Source organism: Thamnophis sirtalis, unplaced genomic scaffold (assembly GCF_051295495.1).
Source record: "Thamnophis sirtalis isolate CommonGarterSnake01/CBP01778 unplaced genomic scaffold, rThaSir2_p1.2 scaffold_5, whole genome shotgun sequence".
Lineage (NCBI taxonomy): Eukaryota > Metazoa > Chordata > Lepidosauria > Squamata > Natricidae > Thamnophis > Thamnophis sirtalis.
Window position 1 is genome coordinate 32369605 of NW_028261385.1, and position 25928 is coordinate 32395532.

The following is a 25928-nucleotide window of genomic DNA, read 5'->3' on the forward strand; positions in this document are numbered from 1 at the left end:
TGGCTCATCACAAGAGACCATCTTGTATGTATGTATGTATGTATGTATGTATGTATGTATGTATGTATATATATATTTGTGTTTTTTTATTTGTGCTGATAAATAAATAAAGGGAGACTAGTATAGATCTATTTCAAGCTATTTAGCTGTCATCAGCTAGCCATACCCTTACTGGGATTTGATGAGAGCTAAATAGCTTGAAATAGATCTATACTAGTCTCCCTTTATTTATTTATCAGCACAAATAAAAAAACACAAATATAACAAAGGCAACAGTAAAAATATTGGGTTTCTGTCGTGATGGACTCTTGTGACGAGCCGATTGACAGATGATGGAAGCTGTTAGCTTTCTCCCATAATTGGGGCTTACCAGGGGTTGTAAAAATCATATATATATATATATATATATATATATATATATATATATATGTATGTATGTATGTATGTATGTATGTATGTATGTATGTATGTATGTATGTATGTATGTGTATATATATATATAGTCTTCATGCAAAGAAGTATTCACAGATATTACTTTTGAAAGTAAAGCTTTGTAACAGCATTCAATATACTTTTTTCATGTGGGGACATCTGATTTGTTTCTGGAACATGATCTGGAGTTGTACGTTTTCCTCATTCCTTCCCAACTCATCACATTTAAAAATTTCCTCTACATAGATATATAACATTATATAGGGGAGAGGTAAGGGAAGAAAGAAGGGGAAGGAGAGGAGGAAGGAAGGAAGTAGAGAAGGAAGGGAGAAAGAAAAGAAAAGAAAGAGAAAATAAGGTGGTGTCATAACAGACGCTAGGGATGGTAAACAATACAATCCAAACTGTACTCTATAATCTCTTAAATGGAATAACAATAGTATAAGATTGGCAAAGAAAAAGATTAACCATGTGAATGTATACCTAGAATTGTATGTAAGAGAATAAATGATAGTAAGAATATATAGCACATTATAGATAAACAATATTTGGTTACAAATAGCTAAGTATAAATAAATATAGAATTGTACATAAAAATGGATAATGAATAAAGAGACCATGAACGTAAGATAGAAAGGTATACAAAGGGTATAGAAACACTAGCTGCAAAGAAACCAATACGGAACTTCTGTATGATATATGATGGAACGTCTTGTTCCTATGTTGTCTTAACTCATGTGTTTGTTTTTGTTGATGTGTTTATGTGTGTAAAATAAAAACTTAAAAAGAAAAGATATATAATATTATATACATTACATATATTTATACATGTATTATTATATAAGATAATAAACAACATTATTTTCTACTGGGGCCTTCGAGACATTAATTCAATTACTGCATTCCAACATAGCTGGGGATATTAGCTTGGGAAAAGCTGATAGAAAATTTCCTTAGGTCTTCAGGTCCTTATATAATTTTTGTATTTTATAGTGAGAAAATTTAGAGGATGAAGAGAATATTTACAAGTGATGCCCAAAATGTTCAACAATGCATCCAGCTCCTTGACACATCCATGAAAACTTCTTCCAAGTTCAAGTGTCTTGTGTTGATCCTACTTTATAAAGTTATGGGATGGGATGGACTAATCCTGTTTAACTAAGCTTTCCCTAACATGACAAGTGAACATTTGGGAATTCTCAGTTTAACTTTTGCTTCTGATCTGATATGAGCAAAAGGTTTCGGCAAGAGGTCTACATTACAGGATTGTCCTCAACAGACCTGACAAAAAGCACTTTGAAGATTCTGAAGTTTATAAGATGCTGAAGCAATTTATATTGGGATTTAATTAATCTTCTTCCTCCTTAATTTAAAAAAAATCATTCAGGTGAAGGGAAACTTCAGTAATGCTAAACACAAGGCATAATTTCTTCAATACTTTCCATTTTAAATAACACATTTGTTTACAGAATGGGTATATCATAAATCTTTTGATTAATTATGTCCATGCAATGAAGTAAATTACCCCAAGAGACGCTGTTTGCGACTTCTGTGTAGTGAATTCTGTATCCCAAAAGGAAACCCAAGCAATCTTTCGCAGGTATCTCAGTCCATTTCACAACAGCTGAATGTTTGGTCACAACTGGAATTGTTAAATTAGCTGGACCTATCCTGGGAACTTAAAAAGAGCATCCAAATCAATTTTCCATTTTCCAAAATTATTTTGATCAATTGCATACATTCTCGTGCTATTAGACTTTGCAAAGTACTGATACGAAAGAAGAATTTTTGGTTACAGCTCCTATCTATCACAACAATATATTTCAGGAGTCCTGAATTTATCCTTAAATCAATTGTATTGCAACCCTCACCATCAAGAGTCAGCACACATTGGAAATAATGGTCTTGTGATCTGACACTTCTGAAGCCTATTGAGTCACAGAAATGAATTTCGATTACTCATAATGGAATAAACCTTGACATATTCCTTCTAGACAGCCATACCAATTGGACTAGACTCTATATTGTGTGTGTGTGTGTGTGTGTGTGTGTATCAATCTGATTTTCATTCTATCATGAAGCCATAGAAGACACTCATAAAATTAACATCTATTGATTTTCACAACTGTAACAAAAACATTTATTTGCCCTGCTCCCACCTTCTGAACTTCATAAACAGCTTAAGATACTGTTTTCTCCTGCCCTGAGCTAGAATGTGGGTGATGGTGGTGGAAGCCCCTTGGTTGATTATTGCCTGCTTGACTTTGGGGGTTTTGGTTTCTGGTTACCTGTCTCCCCCCCCCCCCCAGTATATTTTGTTTTCTTTAATTTTTAACTGTAAGTCACCCAATGTTACTATGGAGTTGGCATCCTTGAAATTGGAAGGTTAAATAAAAATAAAGAATAAAGAAATAAAAATACAAAAGGTCGAACTTTAGCATTTCAGTATGTCAATATAGGTGATGTAAAAGAGTTCTGTCATCAAATCCTTGTCAGCAGAGGGCAGTGATAGCAAATTAGAAACACAAGTCTATTGTAAAGCTAACCACACTGGCCAAGTGCTTTATTACCAAAGTAACAACTCAACCTCCTACAAGGGTAGCTGTGCAAGAACACTATTTATATAAGCACAAACACACTGAAACAACCCCGAAAAACAAAATCTGTACAGCATTTCCCAACAAAATGGATACTCATGCAACTTCAGCAAAAAATGCCTGATCACTCAACCCAATAAAGCACAAGCTGTGAAAAGGATAACATTGCCTAGACATCAAAAACAACTCAGAAACATAAGCAGACTATTACAACCACATGGCATCACCGTAGTAATGAAATAACTAAAGTCCTCCAAAGCAGCCTAAGTAAACCAAAACATCCAGCAGTCCAGTGGTGGGTTTCAAAATTTTTTCAAACTACTCTGTGGGTGTGGCCTCCTTTGTGGGAGTGGCTTGCTGGCCATGTGACTTGGTGGGAGTGGCTTGCCGGTCATGTGTTTTCTTTCTCCCTCCCTCCCTCTCTCTCTTTCTTTCTTTTCTTCCTTTCGTCTCTCTGTCCCTTTTTTCTTTTTTTCTTTCATCTCTCTCTCACTTTTTATTTCTTTATTTCTTTCTTCCTTTCTTTCTCTTTCTCTCTCTGTGTGAGTCTGTGTGTGTGTGTCTTTGCCTCTCTCTCTCTCCTTCCCTCCCTTCCTCTATGTCTCTCTATGTGATTCTGTCTCTGTGTCTGTCTGTCTGTCTCTCTCTCTCTGTGTATCTCTCTCCCCCCTCCCTCTGTGTCTGTGTCTGTATCTCATTCAATTTTTTCCATCCCTCTCCATGGATCCCCACCCCAATTGGAAACGAGCTGGCTATGAAACACAAGGGAGCACAACCCACACGGCTTGTTCAAACAGCAAAAGAAGGGACAGGAGAGGAGTTTGCCTGTTTGAAAAGCCCCACTTGGAACTCCTCTCCTGTTCCTTCTTTTGCTGTTTCTAAATGCTGAGCGGGTCGTGCTGCCTTGTCGGCAAGGGTGCTTTGCAGCGACAGGGACCAGGACCGGTACCGGCGTTCCCGGAAGTTAATTACTTCCGGGTTCACCGACCATCCAGTCCGCGTGAACTGGGGCGATCCGGGAGGAACCCACCCCTGCAGCAGTCCCAGAAGAAAAAAACAGGCGTCTACAACATACAATGTAAGGACTGTAACCGCCATTACGTAAGGCAAACTGGAAGAAGACTGACAAAACGCATCAATGACACACCAACTAGCAGTCCAAAGACATGATGAAAACTCCTTAATTTTATAGTACATGAACAGATTTAACCATAATTTCAATTGGGAAACTGTGACTATCCTAGACCAAGCAAAGTCCCAAAATGCTAGAGAATTCTTGGGATTTTGGCACTGAAACAAATCAACCATCAACATGCACATAGAGACAAACAACATCTATATAACGTTAAAACAGGCAATCAAAAAGCCAAAAAGTGGGAGAAAGACCAAAATTCCTCCTCATCAGCAATCAATATCCAGATAAACAGAGATTTAAGACCAAGATTAGCATGGTAACCAAATGAGAATTGTGGTACAGTGATAGTAAAAGTATTCTTTCTTGACTTAAAATGTACAACTTGATTTGAATGAAGTATATGTAAGGATTGTGGAAGAAATGCACGGAATATATTTGTAACCAATCGATACGCTTTCTACAAGATGTAATGAAAGATTATTCTTTTTTTGTGTGTGTTTTTGTTTAACTAAAACAATAAAAAAATTCTAAAAAAAACATGCATATAGAGATAAACAACATCTATATAACATTAAAACAGGCAATCAAAAAGCCAAAAAGGGGGAGAAAGACCAAAATTCCTCATCAGCAATCAATATCCAGATAAACAGAGATTTAACACCAAGATTAGCACTAGACCAACAATCAAGAAATGAACAATACCACCATCAAGGAACTGTAAACAGTAAACAGCAGCCTAATGAAGCAACCACCAAGATCACTCCCATAAACACTGACAGGGCAATCCACTAGTATATAAAATGAGAACAAAGCCCACTCTCTTCTAGCATTGATGATGTTATCTAGTTTGGTATTGAAACATCTGCAAGAAAACAACCAAGCTCAGAGAGCAACAAAGACCCTACATATTATCAAAGCTATAAATCTCTGGGGAACAGATTTGGGTTTTCTACTCTCACTAACTTCTATATGACATGAATGTTAATATTAAAAAAGCGTCTTCCTCTATCAAAAGTTTGTAAAAGTGATGTCTGAAGAAAGATGAAAACTATATACAGACAAGTTTAAAATTGGGAAATATATGTTTAAAAAGCTCCATATCCAGGGAAATATAGGTGTCAAAGAAAATAAATCTGCATTGGAGCTTTGAGTAATCCAAAGAATAAAAACTGAAAATGCAGAAGGAGGATTATAGAAGGTGAGCAAGGGAACTGCTGTCTTCCTGAATCTGCTGACAGAAGCAATTCTGCTAGGAGGAACGCTGCACTAGATTTCATTCCCTATTTGCATTGCAGTATTTCATGGCAGAAACTGGAAAGCAGATAGAATTTATGTGTAGGCTGATGTTCTGGATTAGGGCAGAGAAAAAAATTAATGTGCTTGAGAAAGCAGCCAAAGGAACACCCCCACCCCTTCTCCAAGTCATTCAATTTCTGCAATTTATTACAATTATTTTATATTTTAGTATTTATTTAGATTCTTTTATCATACTGACTTACAATATAAATGCATACAGAGAGCATTAAAGAATGAGGAAAATCTCAAGATTAATAACCACAGCAATAGAAATTAAAAATGGAAAAAAAAGAAAAGGAAGACTTGAAAAACTACATTATAAATATTTGAAGCCTGGCTTCTCTTACATAATCCTACACTCCAAATCATAACATTATACCCGCATTTTTTGGAGTATAAGATGCATCTTTTTTTCCTCAAAAAAGAGGCTTAAAATCTGGCTGTGTTTTATACACCAAATACAGCCTTTTTTTTGCCTCCTGAAGCCCACCTCTTCACCAAAATGGCTGTGCATACCCTTATGGAGGCTTTCAGAGAGCTCATGGGGGCTGGGGAGGGCAGAAATGAGCAAAAAACAGGCCGCTTTTTGCCCTGCCAGTCTCAGCAGCATCCTATAAGCTTCCATAAGGCTATGCATGCATTTTTTTTGACAAAAAACGGGCTGTTTTGGGGAAGTTTGCAGAGTGCAAAAACTTTTATTTTTTTTCTTTTGGGAAGCTCTTTAACTGATTGATGAGAATTACATTGATCAAGTGCTGTGCCATCAGAAACACCTATCTATCTACTGTATTTCTCTCTATCTTTATTTCTCTCTCTCTATACACCTACCTACCTACCTACCTACCTACCTACCTACCTACCTACCTACCTACTCTCTCTCTCTCTCTCCCTATCTATCTACTGTATTTCTCTCCCTCTATTTCTCTCTCTCTCTACCTATCTACCTACACACACACACACTCTTTCCCTACCTACCTACTGTATTTCTCTATCTCTATCGCTTTATTTACCTACCTACCTACCTACCTACCTACCTACCTACCTACCTACCTACCTACCTACCTACCTACCTACCTACCCTCTCTCCCTTCCCTTCCCTATCTACTATATTTCTCTCTCTCTATTTCTCTCTCTCTATCCGTCTACCTACCAACCTACCTACTCTCTAATCCCTACCTATTTCTCTTTCTCTTTCTCTTTCTCTTTCTCTTTCTCTTTCTCTTTCTCTTTCTCTTTCTCTTTCTCTTTCTCTTTCTCTTTCTATCTATCTATCTATCTATCTATCTATCTATCTATCTATCTATCTATCTATCTATCTATCTATCTATCTCTCTCTCTACCTACCTACTCATTCACTCACTCACTCACTCTCTATCTATCTGTCTATCTATCTATCTATCTATCTATCTATCTATCTATCTATCTATCTATCTATCTATCTATCTATCTATCATCTATCTATCTATCTATCTCTATTTCTCTCTCTCTCTCTATCCCTTTATCTACTTAACTAACTACTCTCTCTCCCTACCTACCTACTATATTTCTTTCTCTCCCTGTCTATCCCTCTATCTACCTACCTACTTTTTAAAAAAATGTGCCTCTTCAAAACCTTGATGTGTCTTATACTCTGGTGCGTCTTATACTCTGAAAAATACGGTAATTAGGAGATTGAAATGGAATTCACTAAAAGTGACAAACAGTAAGCAAAGCAAGAAAGTGCTGTAAAAATACCTCCTTCCACTGCATAGAAGTTGGCCACTACCAGTGTCCGTTCATCTTTCATTAAGTCCTTGCTTTGACGGTCCAGTGCATGCAGCATTACTTTATATAACTGATAAGGTTGGAGGTGATCTACCGGTAGGTAACAGAAATTTCATTACTTGAAAATATACAATTAAGAAAACAATATGATTTAAGACAAAAAAGGACTGCTTATCAGTGAAAAACAGATGAGACACAATAAAATAATAGAAATAGCTCAATGGAACTACTAAGAAGTAGCATTGCTGCACCAAAGGAACTGGGTTCAATTGGGTTAAAGCAGAAAACCATTGACAAAAGGAAGGACTGGCAACCCAATACAGAGATTGTGTAGGAGCAGCTGCTGACATGCTGAGTTTGAGTCAAGAGACTCGAAGGACCTTGTGGATGTAATTTCAGAGGCCTTTTCTATGACCACGGAAGATGGGCATAGCACCAAGGAATTGGAGAACGAAGATTGTTCCTATCTTTAAAAAAAGGGGGGAGGGAGGGGGAAAGGCCTTGATGATTAAGGAGTAAGCTAATTTGACTAATACTGTGCAAAATTCTGGAACAAATCAATAGGTTAACATAGTTGGAAGGGTCCTTGTAGCTCATCTAGTCCAATTCCCCCCCCCCAAATCAGGAGACCTTACACAATTTTTGACAAATGGCAGTCCAATCTCTTCTTGAAAGCCTCCAGTGATGAAGCTCCCACAACTTTTGAGGGCAAGCTGTTCCATTGGTTGCTTGTTCTCACTGTCAGAAAATTATCTCCTTGCTCAGTTTCCATCCATTAGTCCTTGCCTGGCCTTCAGGTACTGAAGGGAGTGGGCGGCATACAAATGTTAATAAATCTAAATCTAAATCTAAAATCTTTGGAAAACAGGTTGACCTCCTCGTCTCTGGGGCAGCCGCTCAAGTATTGGAACACTGCTATCATGTCTCCCTGGTCCTTAATTAATAAGCACTCTGTGAGTATTTTAATAATAATGCCTTGCCTGGCAGGAGACTGCATTGATTGACTTCGAATAAGTGATGCCAAATCTGTCTGGCCTTCTTTTTTGAGAGTGACCACTTTAGTTAACCAGAGGCTTGTAGTAGAAGAAGAGTAAGACTTCAGCAAAGAATCTCACAAAGTCTCATGAAATTCCAGGAGTGAAAGTGATTTTATTATGTTTACAGGATTTTATTCCTTTTGTTTCTCATTAAAAATCTCTCAGTTCTCCTTTTGGATGTCATGCCTTTGGCATCATTGCTATTGCTAAGTTTTCTTAATATTTTCACTTAGCATTATCCGAAAGTCTCACTGTGCAAGTCTCACTGAAAGAGAAAGTGCACAGAAGTTCCACAAGGGGGATTAAGATGTAATGTTCAGTACTTTGCTTCTGTACTCAACTTCTGCAGTATTTGAAATATTCTGCTTTAAATTTGCATTTGCTGCTAAGGGATTAAGATTATGCTAACTGCCCTGTTTTCTTGTTAGTTGACAAAACTTAATCTAAGGTAAAGGTAAAGGTTCCCCTTGCACATATGTGCTAGTCGTTCCTGACTCTAGGGGGTAGTGCTCATCTCCGTTTCAAAGCTAAAGAGCCAGTGCTGTCTGAAGAAATCTCCGTGGTCATGTGGCTGGCATGATTGAACACCGAAGGCGCACGGAACACTATTACCTTCCGACCATATGTGGTCCCTATTTTTCTACTTGCATTTTTTACGTGCTTTTGAACTGCTAGGTCGGCAGAAGCTGGGACAAATAACGGGAGCTCACTCCGTTACTGGGTGCTAAGGATTTGAACTGCTGAACTGCTGAACTGCCGACTTTCTGATCAACAAGTTCAGTGTCTTAGCCACTGAGCCAATGCATTGTTAATTTACAGTCCAACAAACACCTCAGTCAAGTAAAATAAAGTAAATTTGAAAGTAGGTTTCTTAGGTCACAATAGATATCAATTGGTTCAGGGGTAGTCAACCTTTTTATACCTACTACCCACTTTTGTATCTCTGTTAGTAGTAAAATTTTCTAACCGCCCACCGGTTCCACAGTAATGGTGATTTATAAAGTAGGGAAGTCAATTAAATTTGAAAAAGGAAAGTGCTTCAGTATCGGACAAAACCCGTACTGCCCACCATGAAAGCTGGAACGCCCACTAGTGAGTGGTAGGGACCAGGTTGACTACCACTGAATTGGTTTAAGCGTATATAATTCTATGTTAGACTGTGGTTGAAATCTGCACTTATACCAGAATGCAGAGCATTTTTAACATTGTGATTTTTTTTAATGCAATTGGAAGTTCTCATTTCCATTTCAGTCATTATTGTTGCTCTTTTTGTATTCATATATAAAACGGTGCAAGCCCAAACAGAACTATAGACTCATTTTAATGTGGTTTCTTAAAATGAAAAGGAAAAAAAAAAACATTCTACTTTTAACGTATTATACAGATGGCATTACCAAGTATTACGCTTGTTTCATTGTGACAGAAACTTTTAGATTTCATGTCTTCTATTCCAGTGCCCCAATCAATAGCAAGGCAAGGAGGGTTATATTTTAGATTCCAGGTTATATTGGTACAATTTTGCTGATTTGAAATAATGAGATTGCCAGGTAAATCTGTAAGAATAAGTAGAAATGTTAATAAGACAATATTCTTCAAAGAAAACTCACTCTTAGCCTCTCACATGGGAGAAATCTATATATTTTTTTCTCCAGAATAAGCTGAAAAGAAGGATACAAATGGAATAAAATACGTATTTTTTTCACTATAAAATGCACTGGTGTATAAGACGCACCAGGATTTTGAAGAGGTAAGTAAGAAATGTTTTTTTGTCCTCCCGAGCCCCCAGGAGCACTCTGCGGGCTTCAGTAGGGCTAGGGAAGGCAAAAGTGCCACCATTTTTGTAAAAAGTGGGTGGAAATGTGGGAATTTTTGCCTTCCGCAGCCCTGCTGAAGCCAGCAGAGTGCTTCTGGAGGCTGGGAGGAGGCAAAACACCTCAGTTTTTGCAAAAAATGAGCCATTTTATGCAAAAATTGGATGTGGGGGCAGGCTTTTGGAAGCCAAAAATGCCTGTATTCAGTTTATAAGATGCACCAACATTTCCACGCTCTTTTTTGGGGAGGAAAGATGTATCTTATATGGTGATGGTGAATCTATGGCATGCGTGCCACAGGTGGCACACAGAGCCATTTGTCTGGGCAAGCGAGGCATTGCTCTGTCAGTTGGCGTGCCGACCAGCTGACTTCGGCCTTCTTTTGAGGCTATTTTTCGCCCTCTGGAGGCTTCAGGAGCTTCCCTGATGCCTCCGGAGGGCGAAAAATTGGCCCTACGGAAAACTGGAAGTTTGGGAACGTACTTCTGGGTTGCTCATAGGGCTGCTTTTAGCCCTCCGGAGCCTTCAGGGGCCTTCAGAAGGCTTCCTTGAAGGCTCTGGAGGGCAAAAAGCGACCTTAGGATCTTTCTATGTTGTATTATTCCATGAATTCAGAGATAATAAAACAGAAAAACCTGAGGCAAGACAACATTTTTAAAAATGATTTTTCATAGTTTGTTATTTGAAACTTAAAATACAAATAGAAAGTTTTTCTTGATATTCTTTTAAGAAACTATTTTACCTGAATATGTTGACATGAAATCTGGAGTCCTATAGTTCACTGAAGGCGAGTTTCCGTGTTCATTATAGGCAGTGATTTTAATATTGTAAGCTGCCATTGAGAGATTCAGATGCAGCCACGGTTTCGTTATGTTGAGATATGGTATTCCATGGAAGGAGTCAAGAATTCTCTTAATATGTATGAGATATCCAATGGTATGCTCGCTTTCACAAGTCTAGGGTAGATAAATACCAGCACTGAACAATTAAGCGCAACAGTAACATTATACATAGAGTTAAATTTGTAAATAATGCAAAAGTAATCCAAAAAAATTAATTAGTAATTTAATTTTCATTGACAACCCTGACTTCCTTAGATGTTTCTCAATATCAGTTTTACTTCGCTATATTTATCTGACTGCCATAGAATTCAATATTTCTATGCCTTTATAGAATAAAGCTTAATTAACCAGTTTCTTGATTAGGAAACAAATGATGTGAATGTGGGCTTCCTCTCATCTTTCAGCCTTAAATCTTCTAAAACAAGGGTCACCAACCTTTCAGACCTCAAGGACCACTACATTCATAATTTTTAATCCCGCGGATCACTAATATTAATTTTTAAAAAGATAAATAGCATTTAGTGCAATATAAAAAGAAATGCGAATAATTTTTCTGGGGACCACCAAAATTTTCTCACTGACCACCAATGGTCCATGGACAATGGTGGGTTGCTAACCGGTTTACTAGTGGTTTGTGCGTGCTCACGCACATGTGTGTATGTGCACGCAACTCTTGTCTGGGTGGGAGGGCGGAGCGTCCCGCCGTCGCCACTACCAGTTCGGCTGAACTGGGCCAAACCGGGAGCAACCCATTTCTGTCCGCGGATCACTGGTTGGTGACCGCTGTTCTAAAACATAGTTTTCTAATTCAGATGTCAAGGAAGCTATGATAATGCAAGCCAAGAATGATTGACCTAAGGGGCTGATTTTAACATATTTTATTGAGGGTTTTTAATGGGCAAAGAGAAAACATTCATGTGTGTTTTCTTAAGCTATGTGGGGTGAGAGGACAAGAAAAAGGTAATAAATAATTATGAAAATGAAAATATACATACCTTCCATGTAAGAGAGAGACTTCTTTTTCCTGGCGAGATCTCCTTAGTTATATTTTCCAAAATTGTGGGCTTTTGGGTAAGCTCTGTGAAAGGGCGATAATATGTCAAGTCTCATTTCAGAACAGCACAGCAACTCGTTCATAAAATAACAAGTGAAACTTTGCAATTCATCAATACAGTAATGTTGTCTTCTCAATTACCCAACATGACACTCACTATATGGGATACTAATTTCTTTTGTCCAAAGACAAACAGAACAATGATTATTCTTGGGTATACATCTGAGGCGAACCACGTAGGATGCTGCTGGCTTTACATCAGGGATAGTAACATTAAAAACTTTCATCTCCATGGAGACCTGCAAAGAATTTGAGATAAGAGCACCTTTATCACAAACACATTGTTTTCTTGAAACAATTAGCTTCTTCATACAGGCCTTCTCCGTAAGGATACTGTATGCATTGTTTTACCTTTATCCTACTTCTTTTAAACACTTTAATGCAGAGTGCTTTCATTATTATAACTTCAAATTATTGAGTTTTGTATCTTAACTAGGTGCATTTTAAAATTACAAACATTGTTTCGAGGTGTTCCGAGCATAGGAAGCAATACAGAAACAAAGAAAAAGACTAAACAAATTAAACTCCCCCAAATGATCCCATTAAGTTCAATGGACTTATTCTTAGGTAAAGAAATATAAAACAGTGTCCTTGCAGCATAATCTGGTGCAATTTAGTAATAAGGTACACTGTTATATGGGCTCATAATTGTTTATAGAAGTGTCCATTTAGGCTGCAGTCCTTAGTCAGCATGCCAAGACCTTAGAACAGAAAGTAAGATACAAGCATCCCTTTTACTATGGATGCAAAAATCTCACTTAGCCTATTGTTCTGTTGTCAAATTATTGATGCTGTTGTTAGCAGCAAAAGTTGGCAGATCTGATTCAGAATGGGAGAAAATAGCTATTTACTTGGGTTAATCCCTTGTTTTTTTTTCCTGATAGTATTTATACTTTGTTTATATTGTTGCTTGCTTCCCAAAGGCATCTGGAATTGGACAGTCTTGTAAATATGATTTATAAATAAGCTCTGGAACTAGTGTACTTCTTTCTACTCCAGTTGCTACCCTCCTATTTTGCCCTGATAGGGTCAATTTGTTAATTCATTAACATATCTACAGTATATCCCCTTCACCTGCTTTCTGGATTGTTCTGTAGGTAAAAGGTAAAGGTAAAGGTTCTCCTCGCACATTTGTGCTAGTTGTTCCTGGCTCTAGGGGGTGGTGATCATCTCCGTTTCAAAGCTGAAGACTCAGCATGTCTGAAGACGTCTCCATGATCATGTGGCTGGCATGACTAAACGTCGAAGGTGCATGGAACGCTGTTACCTTCCCATCCTATTTTTCTACTTCCATTTTTTACGTGCTTTCAAACTGCTAGGTTGGCAGAAGCTGGGACAAGTAATGGGAGCTCATTCCGTTATGTGGCGTTTGGGATTCCAACCCCCAAACTGCTGACCTTTCTGATCGACAAGCTCAGCGTCTAAGCCTATTGTTCTGTAAGGCTTACTTAATTTGATGACAGCACCTTCGGGCCAAGTATAATATTTCTTTTAGAAGGATGTGTTTGAATGTCAGAAGCTTTTGGTCAGCTCAAAAAGTGAAAGGATACTAAAGATCAGATATCAAATAGCCTTCTTTGAAATGTGAGGTGTAGAAACTCTTTGAACAAGCTAGAGAAAGAAGCAAAGAACTGTAGAATTACACTTCAATGAAATGGCTTTCACCAAAACAATAAAGAGAACACATGGAGGATATCTAGATTTCTTTTTGACAATGAGAGTATTTTCTTTTGTCTTCGTATCTACTGAAAATACACACTGGTATCCAGGATGAGGTTCTTTGCGTTGCTTCCTTGTATTGCAATTCATACTGCAGTATATCTTCTGGCGACTCCCATGTTATTATTAGCTTATTGAATAATTGTTGTGTGTTTATATTGAAGGGTGAAGGACATTTTTCTAGAATATAAGAAATACAAAAGTCATTGATTTATACAAGCTCCAAAACACCTTTTTAAAAAATATTTTTAAAGGTGGGTAGTAAGGTATTACTAAGCGTACTTTGATCTAAAAAAAAACACTAAAGAAGGTTGAAAGCACTTAGTCACTTTGATGGGAGACCACCAGAAAGTGTAGGCTAGGTTGAGAAGTTTTTTTTTTTAAAAAAACCACCATCCTGGAAGAAGTCAGCAGAAAAACACTTCCAGGCTGTTCTCAAGAAAACTACATAGATCTATCCACAAAGTCACCAGGAAAAAATCTCAGCTTAGAGGAGGGTTCCGTTTTAATCATGAAGATCAGGGGTGTCAAACTCACGGCATCACATTGTTGTCATGTGCTGTATCGTGAATTTTTCCCCTTCGCTAAACCCGCTAAACTGAGGGTTGATGTGATGCATCTGGCCCACGTTTGACACCCTTGAAGAAGATGATGGAGGAAACAGGGGACCTTCCCAGTGATAGAAGCAAGTTCATCAGGATGCTTTATAGTGTAGGAAGTTAGCACCCACTCCTCTCCTAGAAAAATGAAACATCCTGGGAAATATTGAAAAGGCAGACTATTATATTTCCCTGGATAAGAAATGGAGAAACACATTTTTAGGTAGGAAACAGAGTCACTCTTAATAGCCCCCACCTGCATTTAGTGCATATACGAAGTAAAGAAAAATTCATTCATCAACATCAACTATTTTTTCAAGCGATGGTAATTAGAAAGTGACTGTTAGCCCAACACTTATATATATAAATATGTGTGTGTATGTGTGTATGTGTGTATATATGTATGTGTATGTATGTATGTATGTATGTGTATGTATGTGTATGTATGTGTATGTATGTGTGTATGTATGTATGTATGTGTATATATATATGTATGTATGTATGTATGTATGTATGTATGTATGTATGTTTTTTTATTTTATTTGTGCAAACCAAAGAAGCCTTTTAAAAAACAAGTTTACATCATATTCTTATGCATGCCAGTGTTGTGTGTGATTTGGGGCTTACAATATTTGTGTTACATTTTGCTGATAAATAAATGAAGGGAGTAGTATAGATCTATTTCAAGCTATTTAGCTCTCATCAGTTACCCATACCCTTACTGGGATTCGAACCTGGGCTGTTTTTACATATTAGGCAGTTATATTAACCTCTAAGCCACAAGCTCTCCTCCCTTATCAGCTGACCCAAGGAAATGATTGTTATGTCAAAGCACCTGGTATGCTCAAATATGGAGGGAGGCGGTATGCTCCTTCCCATATTTGGGCATACCAGGTGCTGTGACATGTCTGTCTGTCTGTATCATTGGCTTATATAATGACTTGATCATGTTTTTCCAGCCATTGCAGTGCCTGGTTAAATATATATAGCTGGGAAATGACTATTTCAATGACAATTAAAGATTTAAAAATCTTATAAAAAACAAGTAAACAGTGAGTAAAGGTGCCTAACCTATTTCTGTAGGCCTGATTGTAATTGTCTTTGTTGTCACACAGCTTCCATGGGAATAATTAGCTGTTACCCATATAGTCACATAATAATCTTTATGCACATATAACCGGGGTCTATTGAAAGGAGATGAAACCTTTTCTAACTTCTCACAACAGTTGGAAAAAGTCCTGTAAGGAAAAAGAAAACAAAAAAAACATGTTTTAATCATATGTTTCTGGCTATAATATCAGATGCACCCAGGCCATTACTGCACATGTTACACTTCTCCATGTAGAAAGTTTCAGCAACTTTTCCCTCTCCCTAAATCCCACTTTGATGGACAAGTTGCCCAGATATTGAAGTTTCAACTTACTAGCATTTTGGATTTCAAACATCAGGAATACTTGGAGTTTATTTCATTTGTTCATAGAATTGCTTTAGGATTTTGATTTTTGTTTGTTTATATAGAATTGCTGGTTGCTTCATTTATTTATTATTTATTGCCTATCTCACTATCTGGGCAGTACAATACAGTAAAATAAATGTAATATTTATTTTTTAAATAATCAGATATGGAGGTGGAACCTTCTCTATTACTCCAGCCTTCTCCAGCATAAAGCACCCCCATCGGGGCCTTAGGATATACTCTAAGAATTTCTGGGCAGAAGCTGTCTTAACCCTATTTTTCCCAACCAATCTATTTAAAATCCTTTGCCCTCTGGCATGCAGCCCCTCCCATCTGGGAATCCAGTCTACATTCCACCACAAATAACTTGAAATGACATTGGTATCCTTTGTGCTTAATCTTGTCACTTCACCATATGGAAGAAACAGTAATAGAGAGAGTTGTCTGCAGGGCTTTAGAGTGAAATTAGATAGATTTGTCTGTCTTAGCAAGAAGCACAAGAAAATCAATTTAACGTAATAAGCCAGAAGGACAAACTCCCTGATGAAAAATTGCATTAAAAACCTTCAGCTGTGCAAAGAACTGAATAAACAATTGAATGTGGCAGCAAAACTGGGCAAGGCTGAAGACTGACTAATTGTTTTAAGGTCCAATATGATACTGCATAATTTGAATCAGATCTTTCCTAGGGTCCTTTGACAAGGGAGAGGGAAAATCATTTGCTTTGTTTCGGTCTAGTCTGCCATTTTTGCCATTTTAAAAAGTTTTTTCCTTTTTCAAAAATTGGCTTTGTTGTAATTTCATTTTGGGCGGTTGTTCTAAACCCCACAGAGTCATCAAGAGTTGGGCAATGTACAAATCTGACAAATGGATAAATAGTAAAACCATGCAATTACGACCATCCAGATCTTGTAGAACATAAACTCCAGCTTGTTTTTTCTGATGGCCAAACACTTCAAGAAACAACACACCACAAATGAACTTAAAGATTTATTGTGCACCTGTCAAAATTAGTTTTACGTGATCAGAAATACTTAATTTGAGATTTCCTGCCCCAGTTCTTAAAGGAAGGTCTGAAATAAAAAATGGAATAGTTAAAAATACAAAGTATTTAGTTTGGAGAACAGAAGATCGTATGGTGAGATGATACTTAACTTCAAGTATCCAAAGGACTCTAGTGTAAGAAGATGAGAGCCAATCAATAAGGTTTTAATTCTGCCATTTTTGATCTAGACAATCAAATCTCTGCTTCATCTCTAAAGAATAGTATTTCCTTTCTCCCATTCATGTTTTTATCTGCATTAATTCAGTGATTCTAGAAGACTATAAATCAGGGGGATGAGTGCCTTTCTCTACCATTTCTCTCCCCGAGCGGAAATAAATTCTGAAAGGGGAAGAAAGTGCTTCTTGTTTTCTCTTTCTTTTTGACTTCAGATCCATAATTTATCATTACCAAGAGTAATTTAAAAGAATGAGGGCAAAAGGAGTTTTTTGCTTAACAATTAGGCAGTGAAAACATAATGGAATAATCCTTAACTTCAAAAAGAACCTTGTTCATAAATGCAGCGTAGCCCTACATTAAGTTCATCCCCAAAAATCAGAATCTTAAATTGTGAACTTCATTCTCTCTTTCTGCGTATTTATAACCCTCTGTCTATGCCATTTTCAGTGAGTGACTTGCCAGTGCTGGCATACTGAACGTTTATATGAATTAGTCAGATAGATTGTATACTTTTGGGGATGTTAGCCCTTTGATGTAGTCCAGACTAGAAGCACAATGATGAATGCTGTACTAGCTTTATCTTTATTTTAAGCTAATATTTTTTATTCATTCAATTTATTGCCCATCTCACTATCCAAAGTGACTTTTGCAAGTTTGAAAAGACAGGATGGTTCCACGTGAGACATGGCTAAGTGTGCATGTGCGCACAGCTCCATTGGCATGAGCAGGGGACATGCATGCACACATTTGCATGAAGAGCGTGTGCACTTGGCTGTCACTCATGCAAGTGGAGTTGTGCACATGAGCCTGCGTTCGCCTGTCATTTCCACAGCCTGGTTCTGAAGGACTCAAGGACCCTGATCTTAAACACATTTAAAATAAATTGACAGAGAGATAAGAGTTCAACTTATAATGATAAAGTCATAAGTATACCAAAGTAGCAGTATTTCTTTTATTTTTTACATGGTATGAATTTGAATGACAATGTGTTTTTTCAGTAAAGGTAAAGGTTCCCCTCGCACATATGTACTAGTTGTTCCCTAGGGGGCGATGCTCATCTTTTTTTCAAAGCTGAAGAGCCAGCACTGTCCAAAGATGTCTCTGTGGTAATATGGCAGGCATGAGTAAACCCCGAAGGCGCATGGAATGCTCTTACCTTCCCACTAGAGGTGGGTTGCTGGTGGTTCAGCCCGGTTCGGCCAAACCAGTAGTGGAATTCAGGCTTGGGTCACAGAATTGGCAGTGATCCAAGCCTGCCACGCCTCTGAACCTATTTCCTCGCTGCCGCTTGCCTGCCACCATTTTGGATTTTAGTGACTGTGCATGCGGAGTTCAGTGTAAATTGTTCTACGTATCCGTGAAGAACAATTTATATTGCCCAGCGGGATGTGAACCTTATGGGTTGCAAATTGGCACTAAGGCCAGCAGCCACCCACCCCTGCTTCCCACCAAAGATGGTTCCTATTTTTTCTACTTGCATTTTTACATGCTTTTGAACGGCTAGGTTGGCAGAAACTGGGACAAGTAATGGGAGCTCACTCCGTTACACGGCACTAGGGATTTGAACTGCCGAACCGTCAACCTTTCTGATTGACAAGCTCAGTGTCTTAGCCACTGAGCCACCATGTCGCTGATTTTTCAGTATGACTCACTAATTGTACCATTAATTAGTAAACAGTTTTATCTGGTTTTAGCTCTAGAGCTATATTTTGTTCCATAAGTTGAAATAGCCACTTCTTTTTTCTAAAATTTTCCTGAGTTTTTGACTATCTTACCAGTTTAAATATACTGTATATGCAAACGGATCAGGTATGTCAGAAAGCAGTGACCAAGAAAGATGGAGTCCAGAATTGTAGTTAAAGTAGAAAGTCATATCATCCTGCCAATCTGTTAGAGAAACAAAAAATGAAAAGCAGTTTCGCTTACTGGGGCTAACTCAAAAGAAAGGAACAAACTTTATTAGAACCATTCCAGGACTTCTGGTTTTTTGGTATAATAAATTATTACTGTACTTATGTGTGTCTGAGTGTGTGGCATAAACAAGGCTTAATTATTGACTTTCCCTTTAATTATAGTTTGGACTTTGCAACACAACAGGATCAATGTTAGACTGATAGCCAAATAAAACCCAAATAATGAAATTTGCACTGTGAAATGACCATATCAGCTTCATCCTTCCATACTTGCATTAGGATATTATGTGCAGGTATGCAAGATTGGAATTTGGACCACAGTTTTGTGACATGTTTTGCCATGTGGATGTCTATCTAAATCAGATGGTGTTGAAGTTTTTTTATATATATGACATCACTCTGGCAACAAAAATGTGTATAGTCAAGACTTTTGAAGACTGGTCAGGAAAGAGAGGCATCGGAGTCGCTGAGGTACTTTAACCAACTTTATTGCAACAGAACACAATCAACAGATTAGGAACAACTTCGGCACTTTGCTCTGCTTGACAGCTATTTATATGGGAGCTGTCAAGCAGAGCAACCAATAGGAACATTGTAAAAAGCCCACTTCCAGTCAGGCGCGTCTTAGCCAATAGGCGCAAGCCTTTGGTTGCCAGGCTGTCAGGCGTAAGTCGAGGACTTGCAGCCAATCATAAGTCAAGACTGGTTGCAAGTCAAGGACTTTACAAAGGCTATGGTTTTCCCAGTTCCAATGTATGGCTGTGAAAGTTGGACCATAAGGAAGGCTGAGCGTTGAAGAATTGAGGTCTTTGAACTATGGTGCTGGAGACGACTCCTGCAAGTCCCTTGGACTGCAAGGCGATCAAACCAGTCACTCCTAGAGGAGATCAACCCTGAATGCTCTCTAGAAGGCCAGATCCTGAAGATGAAACTCAAATACTTTGGCCACCTAATGAGAAGGAAGGACTCACTGGACAAGAGCCTAATGTTGGGAAAGACTGAGGCAAAAGAAGGATGGGACGACAAAGAATGAGGTGGCTGGATGGAGTCACTGAAGCAGTAGGCATGAGCTTAAATAGACTCCAGAGGATGGTAGAAAACAGGAAGGTCTGGAGGTACATTGTCCATAGGGTTGCAATGGGTCGGACACGACTTCACAACTAACAACAACTGTACTCTGGTGCATTTGAAACTATACCAAAACTACTACTGCTGCTGCTGCTGCTGCTGCTGCTACTACTACTACTACTACTACTACTATTACTACTACTACTTCCTCATATATATACATATATATATATATATATATATATATATATATATATATATATATATATATATATATATATATATATATATATATATATATATATATATATATATATATATATATATATATATATATATATATAATTCCTAGAGACTATGGATGGTTTGCAATGATTTAAAACATTTAAAATTAAAATACAGCCTGCCCCCAACAAAACAGCACATAAGAAAAGAACAATGGCAAAGAAAACAAACTCAGAGGGGACTAGAATGGAGAAAAGAGGCATCAACTGTCTCCTCCAAACTATCCTTAAAAATGCCAGCAGGGTGAGAGTTGCTTGAGTTTTCGGAAAACTTCATCCCAGAAGGCATGTGCTGCTATGGAGAAGAGGAGCTTTCAGAATGCCAACAGATGGTACTGTATAATCGATGGAAACGTGAGTATGCCAATGCTCATATTGAACCAAGCAGGCAGATGCTATGGGAGACAGAGGGGGGCGATCCCTCAAGTATCTAGGCCAACCAGCAGAGCTTATGAAACAAGGATCAAAATATGTCCATCACTGACTACACCCCTGCATTCTGGGCCCATTCAGTTATCTGGATGGTCTTCAAGGGCCATTTCAGGCAGAGAGTGTTGCATAGTCAAGCTATGACAAGGACATGAGTGACTGTCTGAAGCTCTCTCCCCACTTGCATGTAAGAGAGAGTGAAATTGTGGCATTTGATGTGATGTAGTTGGGCAAAAATGGAAAATTTTGAATTTTTTGAAGAAATTCAAAAATTCATTTTTTCCAGTTCCATAATGCTTAAAGGCAATCCATTGGTGGCACTATCACATCACCCTACTTCACAGTTTCCAAGTTTTCTTTGTTCCTTTCTTTCTTCCTTTTCCAACAGTGATTTTTGATATCTTTCCTGAGACCGTGTAGAAATATGCTGATTACAATGATCCTTTCCTCTTGCAAAGAAGGTAAGGAGTATTGGGAAAGTTTACTGATAGGCCATTATATACATTTTGCAACCTCTTGTAGGATCAGGCATAGTTTAGGGGATGGGACTGGGACAGTGTTTAAATGTTTTGAATTCTTCAGTTAGCCAGGGTATTCTTTATATGTTTCCCATGTTTCAGTGCTGGTGGAAATAAAATACTTCATACTATTTTATAAAGGTTTGGAAAGTGAAAAAGCTATTGCTATGGAGGTATCCTGCTCTTTACTTATACAATAAGTAAAGTAGAGATGATGTTAGGTATGGACCCATTGTCTTGTTGATCCTCGAGATTATAGTAATTTTTTATTTCCATATAAAACTATAGAATTTAGCATTACAACTGCTACTTTGCAGAATTTTAAAAATAGAAGCAGAGGACGACTTCTGAGAACTGCTTCACATTTGTTTATTAGATGATGCAGTACATGAATACGGTGTGAAAGGATCAGAGATTGTAATCTTTGTTTTTTTCTACTACAAAACCATAAGACTCAAGTTTCTATTTCCTGCAAATTAATTGCCTATTAACCCAGTGTGTTCCAAAATGATCTGCCTATAGCAGCTGGTCTTTTTCTATTTTGGTAATAAATAGAGAGACCAAATATTTCTTTAATAACTGGCAGGTGAAACAATCACTTCACAGATTTTCATTTAAACGGTGAGAACATTTGACCTATATTTCTGATAAACTGTGTTCAATATTAGTGTGTTTCTCCCAATTCATTTAACCAGGAACACTTGATATCATTAGAATCAGGGAACCGCCCTGTGATGTTCCCATAATGCTCCAGAATAACTTCCATATTGGAACGGGTTGTGTGGAATTTAGTCGTTTCTGTTATCCAAAGAATTTTATTTTATTTATTTTATTCAATTTTATGGCTGTTCATCTTGACAAAGCAACTCTGGGCAGTGAACAAAGTTTCAATTTTTAAATAACTTGAATTTCAAGTTTCAAGCTATATAAATAACCTCAGAAAGCATACAAAGCACAACAAAAACAAGCAAACAAAAGAAATGAAGAGTAAAATCCTCAAAGCAACAACAAACCCCCTGGATTTCATTTACTTCCTGACCTCAGGGCATGGATAAACAGCCAGATCTTAAAGGCCAATGGGGTCAGGGCCATTCTGAATTTGCATGGTGAAGTGTTCCAGAAGGCAAGTGCCATGACAGAAAAGGCACCCACCCGGAATCCAAAAAGGTGGCATTCTTTAACCAATACCCTGCCCCCACTCCCATGAGGTCTAATGGGGCAAATAAAGTCAATTAGAGAGAAATTTCAAGGCTTTATAGATGACAATCTGCACCTGAAATTGTAATTAAGGAGAAAATGGGAAGCCTTTGCAGATATTGGCAAATGGCATGGGACTGGGGCATATTCAAATACTGATAAGCATAGATATTCACCTGGTTTTATTTTGCACATGGAAGAGTTGCAGCCAGAACGAACTATAAGAGAAGAGGGGAAAAATATGGATATGAAAAATTGATGACATTTTTCTAATCTTTTAAAATTATGAATGCTTTCCTTGACTTATTTTCACATTGCTCACTTTCTCACCATTGATTGATTATTTGCCATTAATTCATTGATTCTTACCAATCCGACAAACAGATCTGTTCCATGATAATAGCCTAAACTTTCTGGCCTTTGAACAGTGCATCCCTGACTTACTGTAATTAAGTACATCTACCTCGTTGTCATCCTCTCTTCCTCTTTCTTTTTAGCATTGATACTTTCTGTTCTGCTTCTTCCAAGTCTAGCTTTTGCTTCCATAGAGTGCCACAGAGGATGCTATTGCACAATCTTTGTAGGTAGAGACTAGGGGTGTCAATCTCGCAGCCTGTGGGCTGGATGCGTCATGTGCTGGCCACACCCACCTCTGTTTTAGCAAAGGGAAAAAAATAGGTGACAGGACGATGATGATGTGACGATACGAGTTTGATAACCCTGGAACAGACAGATCTGAACGTCTTTTCCAAGGTCGTAATTGTTACTTTATCAGGTAGTAATCCATGGTAAATTTTTTGCCTCCTTTTCTGTTTGATCTTAAAAGCTGAAGCTATCTGTCACATAGTATTTTCATAATCAATTCTAAGGCTGGCTGTTATCAAGAGTTTGGTTTCTTCATATTTAAAGAAGTCCCATTTGTTCACTGTATTTAGTGGTGGGTTCCTACCGGTTTGGACCGGTTCGGCCGAATCGGTAGTGGCTTGGTGGCTTGGGTCTTTGGAACAAGCAGCGACTTAGGCCTGCCATACCCCTGAACTGGTTCTCATCTTGTTTTTTGCTTCTGTTCACATGCAGAACAATTTTTATTGTACTGCACATGAGTGCGCGGTGCGCCCATGAGCAAATTGGCAGTAGTGACTGCCGGAACCAACCCATGACTGTATTCCTTGATTTTTATCCCTAGAGATTTGAAAGATCATTAGCTTAACATAGCTTTTTACTGGTTCTTCTCTAATTATAAAGCCATACTTATCTTCTTGCAGTCCACCTTCCATAGAAAGATAAATAGATAGATTCAGCATATAGCTGAATATATAAGGAGAAAGCCCACAGCCATGTCTCTTTTGTCAATCTGGATCCAGACTATTTTCCCATGCCTGGCCATACAATGGCATCTCTAATTGTATATAGTTTTTCATAAGGACCGTAATATATTCTGGGATTCAATTTATAAATAATTAAATTTGGCTATTTTAATCTTTATTATACAGTATATATTTTTTGTAAAATCAGATTTGTTCTATCCAATTTTAACAGTTTGCTGCTGTTTTTTATTTTGCATTTCCATAGGTTTCATAATTGTTATGCATTGTGTTCACATTTGTCCTAATATATACAATTGGTGAGAAATGTCTTCAGATATAAACATTTATGTATTGCATATTATTTACTTGAATAAATCCACCATTTTGTTTAATCCATAATTTTTTTTTTTACAGAATGTTTGAATCCTGTTGCAGACTCCCACATTTAAATAGTAAATACAAAGATTTTCCTTTTCATTTCTTAATTAATTTGGGAAGTATGATTTAGATCAGTTCAGATTGAAATGCAGGCAGAGAAAAAGTATCTCTTCGCTACACAAATGTCTTTAGTGGCACAAAGGCTTTCATGCACAGCAGTCTCAGCTCCAATGCTAGGAGAGTAGTTGGAGAAACTTTAGCAGGAAAAAGAAGATCCAAGTGATAGGGTTGGCATTTACCTTTTTTGTCTACAAAGCAGCGTTGGGCAGGGACTGTGGAGAAAATAAAAAGAAGTAAGTTGGAAATAACCAGCAGCCACTAGAAGGCACTCATGCCTAATCTTTGGAGAGTATGGGTCAATTAATCACTAAAAGAAAAGCAAGATTGGAACATCAAAAGCAGCTTAAATCTGAAGAATGGAGAATAACTTGTCCCCTGAGCCATCTGGGAGTTATGACTTGCTTAATGAAATTGAGAAATAGTCACAGGAAGACTGAACCCATCATGTCCTGTAGAATGAGGGCTCTATCAATTATCCTACCTGCCATCTTTAGGTTATTTGTACTGAATTCCTAACTCCATCTGTCTTCCTTTAGGACCAGACAATTAGTTATCTCAAAAACGTATTGTGGCTAATATGTTCACAATTTTCAAATATTTTTATTAATGTAATTGCTATATGCATCCTATTGACTATAGCCTACTGAGAAAAGACAGAATTTTAAAAAATAAAATAAAATAACTAGTCACATGGATTTATTTTGCTGGGGAAAGAGTTAGAAAAATGTTTACAGTATACATTTTCTTACAACTGCTCCACTTAAAAAAAGGTCACTTATTGAATAGCCAACTTTGATCCAAATCTTTTTGTTCCTTAATTATTATGCAACATAGTTAAATGATAACTCAGTCTAAACTTTCTTAGGTCAAAAAGATTTTAAATGAATAAAAACTTACCCCCTGTGGACCAAGCAATGGACAAAATGAATAAAAGCTTCCTTAATTCACCTTTGGGAGAAAAATAAACGTTAGGCAACTCTTGCTTGTTTCGGTATGTTAAACTATTACAACAGTTTTATAATAGGCTGAAAAATAATGTGATAGTTTTGGCAAACTTTTGATCTCAAGCCTTTCCTAACCTAAGGGCCTTCCCAAAGTGGTGACTTTTGTGCCCAGAATTCCCCAGCCAATTTAGCAAATGTTGAAGCTTGGTCCACATATTAGGATAGCGCCCAAATTAAAATTATCCATTCCACATAAGTAGAGTGATCTCCAATTTCCTTTCAAACCAGTATAATACTTCAAAGAATACAGCTCTGAATCCACAGTTGTAAATCATCATCCAGAATCCACAATCAAACCCGTCAGTCCTAGAGGAGATCAACCCTGACTGCTCTTTAGAAGGCTAGATCCTGAAGTTGAAACTCAAATACTTTGGCCACCTAATGAGAAGGAAGGATACACTGGAGAAGAGCCTAATGCTGTGAAAGATTGAGGGCAAAAGAAAAAGGGGACAGCAGAGAATGAGGTGGCTGGATGGAGTCACTGAAGCAGTTGGCGTGAACTTGAGTGGACTCCAGAGGATGGGGGAGGACAGCAAGGCCTGGAGGAACCTTGTCCATGGGGTTGTGATGATTTGGACATGACTTGGCAACTAACAACAACAACAATCCAGAACTACTATCTAAAACAGTGTTTTTCAACCTTTTTTGTGCAAAGGCACACTTTTTTCATGAAAAAAATCACGAGG

General features: G+C 37.7%; 1 protein-coding gene across 1 annotated transcript in view; it reads right to left on the reverse strand.

The window, feature by feature from the left end:
- Positions 1-24726, reverse strand: part of LOC106546711 (interleukin-6 receptor subunit beta) — a 32195-nt gene extending 7469 nt beyond the window's left edge. Inside the window, exons 1-12 of the mRNA XM_087715715.1 lie at positions 24720-24726; positions 24418-24450; positions 22610-22651; positions 18800-18911; positions 15418-15584; positions 13788-13927; positions 12126-12267; positions 11910-11992; positions 10815-11028; positions 9656-9814; positions 7195-7314; positions 1958-2110 (exon numbers count right to left, since the gene is read on the reverse strand). Of these exons, the coding sequence (XP_087571841.1) occupies positions 1958-2110; positions 7195-7314; positions 9656-9814; positions 10815-11028; positions 11910-11992; positions 12126-12267; positions 13788-13927; positions 15418-15584; positions 18800-18911; positions 22610-22651; positions 24418-24450; positions 24720-24726 (1372 nt within the window). The remainder of the gene's footprint in view (positions 1-1957; positions 2111-7194; positions 7315-9655; positions 9815-10814; positions 11029-11909; positions 11993-12125; positions 12268-13787; positions 13928-15417; positions 15585-18799; positions 18912-22609; positions 22652-24417; positions 24451-24719) is intronic.
- Between the last annotated feature and the right edge of the window lie 1202 nt (positions 24727-25928).